The 12,361-nt window shown below is 47.1% G+C and overlaps 1 protein-coding gene across 2 annotated transcripts in view; it reads right to left on the reverse strand.

Moving 5' to 3' along the window:
• Positions 1–2,395: 2,395 nt before the first annotated feature.
• LOC111860388 (disintegrin and metalloproteinase domain-containing protein 10) overlaps positions 2,396–12,361 on the reverse strand; it is a 29,798-nt gene continuing 19,832 nt past the window's right edge. For both annotated transcript variants that reach the window (XM_072699456.1, XM_072699455.1), the window contains exons 9-15: positions 10,341–10,504; positions 8,756–8,927; positions 8,481–8,625; positions 7,277–7,460; positions 6,834–6,933; positions 4,889–5,109; positions 2,396–2,890 (exon numbers count right to left, since the gene is read on the reverse strand). In XM_072699456.1, coding sequence (XP_072555557.1) covers positions 2,804–2,890; positions 4,889–5,109; positions 6,834–6,933; positions 7,277–7,460; positions 8,481–8,625; positions 8,756–8,927; positions 10,341–10,504 — 1,073 coding nt within the window. In that variant the 3' untranslated portion in view covers positions 2,396–2,803. The remainder of the gene's footprint in view (positions 2,891–4,888; positions 5,110–6,833; positions 6,934–7,276; positions 7,461–8,480; positions 8,626–8,755; positions 8,928–10,340; positions 10,505–12,361) is intronic.

Here is a 12,361-nt window from a genome sequence, read left to right on the forward strand (position 1 = left end):
CCTTTCATTTGTCTAAGTCAGTGTTTCCCACCCCAGTCCTCAGGAAACCCCCAGATGATCTATGTTATTGCTGCCTCCCAGCTTCCTGTCAGACAGGCCACACTCCGAGCTAGGAAGGAGTCAAATGTGTTTACCTGAACTATATCAGCATTTTTATTACTATAGTAAATTGTTTTATGTTGCCTAAATACTATCTTTAAATCTGTTTCGAAGCTGGATAGTGCCTGATCTAATGGTGATTTTAGCCCATAAATTATAGCAATCATCAATCAGTTGAAACATTGAAAACGTGAAACCTCCCTTGAATCATAATCAAAACCACGAAACAGCATTTCATGACCGTAACATACTAATAACACTGTTATTGAAAATTGTTAGCCTGTGCACTAGTTAGATCACCAGTATGTCTCTGAGACAGATTTGCACCTCCTGCATGTATCACGTAGGGCATGTGCAGTCTATCACTGTATGGATCTATACAAACTGGCTGTAAGTCACATCACGGTACATAAAACACAGACATAATAGGAATCACAGAATTCTTAGGTGAAAAAGGCCTTATTTAACCATTAAAGCTGCCCAGTGTGCAGCAGAACATGGCAGCTGTACTGGGTGGTGTCTTCATTTGATTCCCCACACTGAAGATCTGTCCAGCTGTACTGGGTGGTGTCTTCATTTGATTCCCCACACAGTACAGATCTGTCCAGTTGTACTGGGTGGTGTCTTCATTTGATTCCCCACACAGTGCAGATCTGTCCAGCTGTACTGGGTGGTGTCTTCATTTGATTCCCCACACTGAAGATCTGTCCAGCTGTACTGGGTGGTGTCTTCATTTGATTCCCCACACAGTGCAGATCTGTCCAGCAGTACTGGGTGGTGTCTTCATTTGATTCCCCACACAGTACAGATCTGTCCAGTTGTACTGGGTGGTGTCTTCATTTGATTCCCCACACAGTGCAGATCTGTCCAGCAGTACTGGGTGGTGTCTTCATTTGATTCCCCACACTGAAGATCTGTCCAGCTGTACTGGGTGGTGTCTTCATTTGATTCCCCACACTGAAGATCTGTCCAGCTGTACTGGGTGGTGTCTTAATTTGATTCCCCACACAGTGCAGATCTGTCCAGCTGTACTGGGTGGTGTCTTCATTTGATTCCCCACACAGTACAGATCTGTCCAGCTGTACTGGGTGGTGTCTTCATTTGATTCCCCACACAGTGCAGATCTGTCCAGCTGTACTGGGTGGTGTCTTCATTTGATTCCCCACACAGTGCAGATCTGTCCAGCTGTACTGGGTGGTGTCTTCATTTGATTCCCCACACAGTGCAGATCTGTCCAGCTGTACTGGGTGGTGTCTTCATTTGATTCCCCACACAGTGCAGATCTGTCCAGCAGTACTGGGTGGTGTCTTCATTTGATTCCCCACACAGTACAGATCTGTCCAGCTGTACTGGGTGGTGTCTTCATTTGATTCCCCACACAGTGCAGATCTGTCCAGCTGTACTGGGTGGTGTCTTCATTTGATTCCCCACACAGTGCAGATCTGTCCAGCTGTACTGGGTGGTGTCTTCATTTGATTCCCCACACAGTGCAGATCTGTCCAGCTGTACTGGGTGGTGTCTTCATTTGATTCCCCACACAGTGCAGATCTGTCCAGCTGTACTGGGTGGTGTCTTCATTTGATTCCCCACACAGTGCAGATCTGTCCAGTTGTACTGGGTGGTGTCTTCATTTGATTCCCCACACAGTGCAGATCTGTCCAGTTGTACTGGGTGGTGTCTTCATTTGATTCCCCACACAGTACAGATCTGTCCAGTTGTACTGGGTGGTGTCTTCATTTGATTCCCCACACAGTGCAGATCTGTCCAGCTGTACTGGGTGGTGTCTTCATTTGATTCCCCACACAGTGCAGATTTGTCCAGCTGTACTGGGTGGTGTCTTCATTTGATTCCCCACACAGTGCAGATCTGTCCAGTTGTACTGGGTGGTGTCTTCATTTGATTCCCCACACTGAAGATCTGTCCAGCTGTACTGGGTGGTATCTTCATTTGATTCCCCACACAGTGCAGATCTGTCCAGCTGTACTGGGTGGTGTCTTCATTTGATTCCCCACACAGTGCAGATCTGTCCAGCTGTACTGGGTGGTGTCTTCATTTGATTCCCCACACAGTGCAGATCTGTCCAGCTGTTCTGTGTTTAAGAGCATAAGACATTATATCCTCCACTAGCTGAGCTACAAATGGCAGGAGGACCAGGAGCAAGAGGGAGAAACCTGAGGTTTCATGCTTGTGTTGAGAAGATCTGAGGAACATTCATTCATTGCTTTAACCAGCTGAGTATGAATATGCCTGTTCATAAGCCAGCCAAAACTAGCCAATGAAACCACACACAGTGCCATTTATGGCCTGATTGTCCTGTTTTATTTTTTTCCAAGCTTTTATAGGACTGAATGTCAGCAATTGAATCATGCTGATACCTCACTGTCAGAACAACGGCGACCCTGAGGAATATTGAGGCTCACACTTGCTCACACAGAGAGCAAGCTACATTAAACCAGAGCTAATCTGATTAATCTATATACAACATCCAGGAAACTTCTATGTTTTTTTTCAATGTAATCCATTTTCCAAATCAGTGCTATTTACTTAACTACAGAGAGGAAATGGACTGAAAGTTTAGTATTGACAAAAGCAATGGAACAGGTAAACAGAAAGCGTGATCCTGTGAGAGATTTGGGCTCAGAGTAGTGACCGCGCCGGCGGCCATCAGTACGGTCCGTATAATCCTGGGGCGACATCTAACTCATCAGGCCTCCCTCCCAAAGAAGAAGGCAGTCCCCGCGGTGACAGTCGACAGAGTGAGGATGGCCAGCAGGATAGCCCACCAGTGCACCTGGGAAAGAGAACAGCCGAAATGAGGGGAGCGGCCATTCATCATGAGGCTACACCACGAACAGCCAAATGAGAGGAGCGGCCATTCAGCATGAGGCTACACCACGAACAGCCGAATGAGAGGAGCGGCCATTCAGCACGAGGCTACACCACGAACAGCCGAAATGAGGGGAGCGGCCATTCATCACGAGGCTACACCACGAACAGCCGAAATGAGGGGAGCGGCCATTCAGCACGAGGCTAGACCACGAACAGCCGAAATGAGGGGAGCGGCCATTCAGCACGAGGCTACACCACGAACAGCCGAAATGAGGGGTGCGGCCATTCAGCAGGAGGCTAGACCACGAACAGCCGAAATGAGGGGTGCGGCCATTCAGCAGGAGGCTAGACCACGAACAGCCGAGATGAGGGGTGCGGCCATTCAGTATGAGCCACGGTGATACCTGAACAATAAAGAGGCACTAGTGCCTCACACATCTAGGACCAGGTTTCGAGTCTCCGCTCCGGTCCCATTACAATAACATGCTGAGGTGAACTGCGGTTGCCAGATATTGTGCAGGTGTGAATGTTGTGCATCCCTTGCAATGGGGTGGAAGCCCCATCCAGGGTTATTCCCTTCCCTGTACCTTCTGGGATAGACCCCGGACCCCCGCGATCCTGCATAGGACAACTAGATACAGAACATGGATGCATGCATGACTAATTGCCTATAGAGAATGTATAGTTGAGAACAGAACATGTTCCACGTGGAACAGGAGCACCACATAAGCTCAGAGGCTTAAAAACAGCTTTTTTCCTCAGACTATTTAACTGATGAACTGTCTGGTCCCTCCTAGGCTGGTACGGGGTCTGATTAATGGACTAATAACTTCTTAACTTTATTTATTGTACATTCTGCTTCCATAGCAAACTTCCCCATCTATTAGGTTAACTATATTTCTTTGGTCCACGTCTTAATGCCCATGTTTCAATGTGTATATTCTGTTTTTTACATCATCACTTGTTCTGTGACCAACAAGAATGATATTTTTCACCCCAGTTTATGACCCCATGCATCATACATCTGAAGTCCACAATAAAAGATACTTTGACCTTTGAGGACGATGCTAACGAAGGACTCATGGGAGTTTTACTTATACATAAATGTTCTGCAGGCAGAAAGAAAAATGACTGGTTCAGAGAGATAACCAATCAGATTGTAGAGGAGGTGGATCCGAGCAACTAGAGGAGGTGGGAATAAGACGTCTGAATGACTGGTTCAGAGAGATAACCAATCAGATTGTAGAGGAGGTGGGAATAAGACGTCTGAATGACTGGTTCAGAGAGATAACCAATCAGATTGTAGAGGAGGTGGGAATAAGACGTCTGAATGACTGGTTCAGAGAGATAACCAATCAGATTGTAGAGGAGGTGGGAATAAGACATCTGAATGACTGGTTCAGAGAGATAACCAATCAGATTGTAGAGGAGGTGGGAATAAGACGTCTGAATGACTGGTTCAGAGAGATAACCAATCAGATTGTAGAGGAGGTGGGAATAAGACGTCTGAATGACTGGTTCAGAGAGATAACCAATCAGATTGTAGAGGAGGTGGGAATAAGACGTCTGAATGACTGGTCCCACCTCCTTTACCATCTGATTTGTTATCTCTCTGAACTAATCATTTTTCATTAAGTAAAACTCCCATGACCTAATGAAGGCCATCATGGGAAAAGCTTGCAGCCAAACCTTGGGGGAAACAGTGTCACATGACAGCAGTGAAGTCATTATTATGTAAGAAGTGAAACACAATGCTTCATAGCCCTCTGTGGCATGATTAGTCTAACATGTTTTTTTACAGATATAATGTTCGAAGCTGGTTATGGGATTTAGTGTAGGGTGTGCCGAGACAGGATGTTTTTTGGGTACACGCTGCACCAAGCAGCACATCTGATAAGTCGCTTTCGTCTGCACACATGGAGCAGAGCGAAAATGGTCCCCAGCCCCTCGCACGACAAACCTTCATCCAGTCGGATATGTCATCAAATTCATTCAGGTGCAAGAAGGAGTTCTTAAGACGGGCGAGGGGGCCGTCGGCGTCCAGCAAGCGGCATACGTGGAATTTGTCGCAGAAGCCCTTCTTGTCGGAGCAGGCAGCACCTGGTACCAGCGGCAGGCGGCTGTGCTGGAAGAACCGCTGCAGGACTGAAGACGTGGTGCTCGCACACGTCCGGAGGCTGCCTGCAGTCAAGCAGAACGGAGCTGCTCAATGTTCTGCATCTGAATTTATGACAAAATTATAATAAAAGGGAAATTATTCCTGATACAATGATTTATGTATCAGATGCTTTTATTCAAAGCATCACCCAATTCAGAGAGCCGGGGCAGTCTGTCCCTGACACAACTGGGCTCAAGGGCCTCACTCAGGGGCCCAGTGTGACAGTACTGCACACCACATGGGATGTGACCCAGTGTGACAGTACTGCACACCACACGGGATGTGACCCAGTGTGACAATACTACTGCACACCACACGGGATGTGACCCAGTGTGACAGTACTGCACACCACACGGGATGTGACCCAGTGTGACAGTACTACACACCACACGGGATGTGAACCATCAACTGTCTGACAACAGATGCAGATCATCAACACGCCACAATATATTGCAAAATTGACCTTCAGTTCATTACAAATGCTGTTGAAAGACATTTTTTATATTTTACTTTAACTTTTACTGGGGCAGCACACTGGTGCAGCTCTGGGTCTCTGCCATGGCTCCATGTGTGTGGAGTTTGCTTGTTCTCCCCATGTCCTTGTGGGATTTCCTCTGGTTTCCCCCAACATTCCAAAAACATGCTGATGTTAATTGGAGTCATCAAATTGCCCATAGATGTGCGTGTGTGAGTGACTGGTGTGTGAGTGTGCCCTGCGATGAGTTGGCACCCCGAATATGACAAGCAGGTACGGAAACTGGATGGATGGATGACTTTTGCTTAATTAACTAAAAACTATCAATGGATATGGAATTATGATATAGATATGAGTTTGAATAAAATTTATTCTGCTCTGTATTTTTACAGAATCTGAAACCAACGCTTTGTGTACTACATAAAAAGCATCACAAATACATCCATGTTCCTTCAAGAGCTTCTGTGAATGCGGATTACATTGTGCTGGCAGCACATGTGAGTATAGCGGAGTAGACCAGAGGCACTGTACCGGTCTGCTGGCAGCACATGTGAGTATAGTGGAGCATATTGGAGTGACTATACCGGGCTGCTGGCAGCACATGTGAGTATAGTGGGGTAGACGGGAGGAAATGTACCGGGAAGCTGGCAGCAAATATGAATATAGTGGAGATGACGGGAGGAAGTGTACTGGGCTGCTGGCAGCACATGTGAGTATAGTGGAGCAGGCGAGAGGGACTGTACCGGGCTGCTGGCAGCACATGTGAGTATAGTGGAGCAGGCGAGAGGGACTGTACCGGGCTGCTGGCAGCACATGTGAGTATAGTGGAGCAGACGAGAGGGACTGTACCAGGCTGCTGGCAGCACATGTGAGTATAGTGGAGCAGACGAGAGGGACTGTACCGGGCTGCTGGCAGCACATCTGAGTATAGTGGAGCAGACGAGAGGGACTGTACCGGGCTGCTGGCAGCACATGTGAGTATAGTGGAGCAGGCGAGAGGGACTGTACCGGGCTGCTGGCAGCACATGTGAGTATAGTGGAGCAGACGAGAGGGACTGTACCGGCTGCTGGCAGCACATGTGAGTATAGTGGAGCAGACGAGAGGGACTGTACTGGGCTGCTGGCAGCACATGTGAGTATAGTGGAGCAGACGAGAGGGACTGTACTGGGCTGCTGGCAGCACATGTGAGTATAGTGGAGCAGACGAGAGGGACTGTACTGGGCTGCTGGCAGCACATGTGAGTATAGTGGAGCAGACGAGAGGGACTGTACCGGGCTGCTGGCAGCACATGTAGCATCGCTCACTCATGGAGTCTGTGGGACAGTCACACTGCTCCATGCTGTGCTTGGTACACACCGACTGTGAGCACTCCTGGTGAGGAAACAGCGGGCCACATTCACACAGAGTCACTGGCGCAGTGGAAACAATGTGACTGACAAATACTCCACAGATTCTTCACATATCTTTGACCCACTCCAGAAATGTTTTATTCAATTGTTGGTTGTTTATTTTGTTCCCATTCCCATTCTACTGAACACATGCTCTCCCCAGGGAGCCGTTTGGCTCAAAATAATACTCTACATATGAGGTATGATCCTCAAAGGTCAAAAGGCAAAGTTTTATATGCTTGATCTATGAACATGATAAATTTCTGCTTTAGAGGACAGCCTTAGGAGACAGTGGAGGCGGATGGTGTCCTGGCCTGTCCGCTCACCCCCTGCAGGCAGACCCGCGTTCCCAAGCCACAGGGCGTCATGTCCGGCCTGGAGGTGGCTGCAGGGCAGGCAGCTGCGGCTCCGGAGCAGCGGGTCTGCAGGCGACACTCTGACGCCTCCTCGCAGGTCACGCCGTAGGGCGTAAAGGTGCAGAGGGAGCTACAGCACAGACCCTGACTGGGACTGACAGACAAGACAGTCATCACAGACGGGACACAGTATCACAGACAGGACACAGTCATCACAGACGGGACACAGTCATCACAGTCGGGACACAGTATCACAGACGGGATACAGTCATCACAGACGGGACACAGTCATCACAGACGGGACACAGTCATCACAGACGGGACACAGTATCACAGACGGGATACAGTCATCACAGACGGGACACAGTCATCACAGACGGGACACAGTCATCACAGACGGGACACAGTCATCACAGAGAGAACTCATTACATCACGGTGTTTGTGTTCAGACTAGACAAAATGCAATCATTTTTTATGAAGATGGAACCTCCACATCAAGTGGGTGGAATGCATAAGCTAATGGGTCCACATGAAATATATATATTTACAGTATTTAGTATTCTGAGACAATTTCTCAGAAAGTCTAAAACCCAATAACAGTAACGTCGGCAGGTCTGGATGTGTTTCTTTGTAACCTCCCTACTGAAAGAAGAAGAGAACTGGTGCAGGAACAATGTTACCCACAGCAGACACAAGGAGACCTTTATGCTAGCAGACAGATTCGGTTTATCTTCACTGATTAAAAGCAGGCAGTCCCTGTGTTAATAAGAATGTCCGACTTATGGACAACTTCTACTTACAAATGGACAGCCATAGAGTCTATGATATTAAAGATTCAGCTTAAATACAATGGTTCATAATAACGAATGGACACACGACTTTGTGACGCTAGTGAAAACATTGTGCGGCTCCAGTCATTTGTTCGCTTGGGGTTCAGTATTTACTTTATTATTGCCGTATAATTATTTACTGTATTAATACTTTTCCAACTTACCTACAAATTCAACTTAAAGACAGACTTAGGGAACGGATCTGGCGTGTAACCTGCAGACTGTCTGTAACTCGTCTGTAACTGTCTGTAATTCTCCTCCTGGTTCTTATTTAAAAGTTTTGACTCCACTTGTTGACACATCTCTGGATCTAAGCTGCTTTTCGGCTGCGTCGGTGAGGCACCTGCAGATTCGGCCTGGTTTCAGGTGACAGCGCAGGCCCTTGCGTTCCCTGGCGCTGTAACAGCACGGGTCGGTCTCGTTGTGGCCCACATCGCACTGCTCCCCCATCTCCACTATCAGATTTCCACAGATCGGTTGATCGCTTTCTTGAGACACATGACAAGCATGAAGGTTATAATGCATATATGTGCAGGTATGTAAAGTCTGACTGTACAGTGGCCTTTGATACCCGCGACCTCCCTTTAAACTCGAGGCCTTTCGCCAACTGCTCCTCACCTACGAAGCAATCGTCCTTCTTCACTCTCAGCAGGCTACTGATGTGCTTGATGCTGCAGGGTGAGAACTTATCGTTGTTCTCCTGGAGGCCGTCGGTGGCATGAGGGAACATGAGGAACCTGCCTTTACCGTCAGTGGAACCCAGGCTACCACAGTTAGTGCCCTCGTCGTGCTGGAACAGACGGGCTACAACTCAGCTTGGCAGCGCTTGATAACCATCCTACCCACTCACATTTTTCAGCCGTTCTAAGTCCCGTGAGCATTTAAACACAAAAAAGCTTCAGGATCAGAATCAACAGGTTCGATCAACAAGACTGTGCTGGTAGGGAATTCTGCAAATTAAAACCCGTTAAATGATTACATTCTTTCATCTTTAAAGCTGAATGCCTTGCAGGGGTGATGGTCAAATACATAAAGGGAAGGTTCTGCTCGTGTTCATTTCAAATGAATGATGTATCATATATAATGCAGCTACAGTCCCAACAGCAACCAACAACATCCCTTTGAGCGTTTTACCCCAACAAATAAAAACAGCTACAAATGAAATGTTAAAAACAGCTCTCATTTGAAAGATAAAGAACAGAGAAGTGACCGGAAAAAATAATAACATAAAAAAACACATTTGCTACAACAACACGGCCTTCTATGTCTGTTGCAAGCAGCTGGAGCCACACATTCAGCTGAAGGCCTCGGGTCCTGATTCACTCTCTGGTCTTTGTGAACCGTCGTCATTGTCATAATCGTCACTGTGAGCCGTCGTCATTGTCACAGTCGTCACTGTGAGCCGTCTTCATTGTCGCAGTCGTCACTGTGAGCTGTCGTCATTGTCACAGTCGTCACTGTGAGCCGTCGTCATTGTCACAGTCGTCACTGTGAGCCGTCTTCATTGTCGCGGTCGTCACTGTGAGCTGTCGTCATTGTCGCGGTCGTCACTGTGAGCTGTCGTCATTGTCACAGTCGTCAGTGTGAGCCGTCTTCATTGTCGCAGTCGTCACTGTGAATTGTCGTCATTGTGAACCGACAGCTAGATGTGGACACGCTGATTGAAATCATAATGACCCCAGGCCAGCACGCTGAGTGTGATCAGGAGAAGTACGTCATTAAACTCAAAAACAACCCCAGGTTAGGAGCACTGTAATTTGGGGGGGGGGGGGGGGGCATGGTACTAAATGGCAATGTCAGTGGCAAAAAAAGGGGGAAACAAATCTTGTCCTTCCTTAATTCTTGTGAATAACAAAATAACAGCTCAGTACCACTGTAGTGTGCAGACAGACATCTCCAAACACACGGTTCTGGGGGGGGGGGGGGGTCTGACTACACAGGGGAAGCTAATACAGGGTAAAGTGTAAAGTGCAAGCTAGGAAATAAAACTGGCATAAACACAGACTGCGAGCTGGTCCTCTGTGCTGAATGCAACGGATCCTTAAAGATCTTGGAAACAAAACTTTACAAGTAAGATGACATTTATGGGAAGAAATCCCAGAGTTACCAAGGGCTGCCGTCACTTACGGGCTGGTGTGTCACTTACAGGGGGGTTTTTCACTTACGGGGGGGTGTGTCACTTACGGGGGGGTGTGTCACTTACGGGGGCTCCCAGGCTGTGGCCCAGTTCATGGGCCAGGGTGAGCTGCACATGCCAAGGAGTGAGGTAGCGGCCATAATTCTGCAGGGTGATCAGACCCGTGTTCAGAGTGGTCATCGCGCCATCTTGCATTTTCGTGGCCTGTGAGCAAATTCCTCCCACGTTTCCTACAACGGGTAGACCAAAGATCATTACTGGAGAAACATACATCAGTTACTAAAATTCATTGTTGTCAGTCATTCTTAGTATAGGCTAGCATGCATCCTTACTGCCCCAACATGCAATGTGAATGGATGGAATTACGGGCATCAGTGAGTGTTTAAGAAGCACCACAGATGATCATGCTGCTGGAGGCTCTGAGAGTGACTCTGAACGGAGAAGCTGACGTGTGTCACTGTGCGCTGGACTGTGTTCAGCTGTACAGCCAGACGGTTCCCTTCAGACTGGTCAGCACACAGTCATCAGCTGCTCTCTGAGGGAGGCCTTTGCTCAAGTTTCAGGTTTCCTGGCCTCCCCAGTGAGGTCGAGTGACTGGTGTGAGCTGGAGCAGTAATCTATATCCTGCATGTTGATCTATAAGGCCACTCAGTGTATGACTCCATGCATCACATATAGGAAGCTGACAATATAAGATGCCTTGACTTTGACTTTCTTTTATATGACTTGAACAATGATTGGAACAATGATTGGAGAACTTTATATTTCTTACATAATGAAGCACTTTTATCTACCTTTGTAAGTGCAAAGGAATTCAGGACAGAGGTCAGCTAAATTCATCACTAAGGAATCTTATTTCAGCGGCACGTTGTGTATTGTGTAAGGCCTGGAGCTGCTTGCCACATGGGTTCTGTGTCTTTAGACACCTGACAATTGGCCTCTAAGGGCCAAGACCACATCCTGTCACTGTGCAGAATCCCTTCCCACCACTGGCAACGAACAGTGAGGTTTTTGAATCTTACATGCATCGACTTTATCATCAGTACGTCGCTATTATCTTTGTTTCAGTGTTTCTAGTGTCTTTGCCCATTATTACATATACATATGCATTATAACATATGCATTATAACGATTGCCTATTATTACATATACATACGCATTATAACATATACATTATGAAATATATATTATAATGATTGCCCACATACACAGCTTGTGATGCTGGTCAGTGTCTAAGTGTTTTGTTTGGAAATTCTGGTAGTGTGAGAAAGAATTTTCCATCTTTAGGCCGCCAAGCCATAACAGCTGTGTGATTTAAATTAAACTGCTCCTGTCATGCCCCGCTCGTCCGCTCCTCCCGTGTGCCACCCCCCTCATCTACCTCGTGTGGAATCCCTGTGTTACCAGCTGTTTCTCGTTGTTGTTGATTAGTCCAGTGTATTTAACTCCGCGTTAAAGTATGTTTACCCAGTCCGGTCATTAACGTCCGTCCTTTTATGGTGTATCGTGTTCCTTGCCGTTTCTTAATGAAATCCCTCATTCACCCGATTTCCCGGCTCCCGTGCTGCTTCACCGCCCCGTGCCCGAGCGTGAGCAGGACAGTTCCTTATGTTCACTTTCAATAAACATGCGACTGCACATTGTCACTGCGACTCAAAAAAAAAAAGAACAAGAAAAAAAATTATGATTTGAAAATAATAAAGTGAGTTCCAAAGAGAGGGGTATTTAATGAAAAGTTGTGCTTTTAACTCAAACATTAAGTTTAGCGTGCAACAGTAGCTTGTGGGTACGCCCTGGATTTTAAAGAGAGAGCAGAATAATAACTGTTCCCCTTTTCCTGCGGAGAGGCCCAGCCTTGTTTATATTCCAGCATGACCAGCAATTGCTGTTTCCCAGCTGTGATGGTATGTTTAATCACAAGGGCAGCTATGGATCCCCCTTCACAAAGAGGGTCCTGTCCAAGGGCTCGCATACTAGGAATTATTTGCATTGCCGCACATTATGCCCTAAGTCAAAGGAATGTTAAACAGGAAGCATGTTCCTGAACATTTCAGTCTGTTATTGCTATGCATGTATGTATGTTTAGT

The sequence above is a fragment of the Paramormyrops kingsleyae genome, chromosome 15, assembly GCF_048594095.1.
Source record: "Paramormyrops kingsleyae isolate MSU_618 chromosome 15, PKINGS_0.4, whole genome shotgun sequence".
NCBI classification, from domain to species: Eukaryota; Metazoa; Chordata; class Actinopteri; order Osteoglossiformes; family Mormyridae; genus Paramormyrops; species Paramormyrops kingsleyae.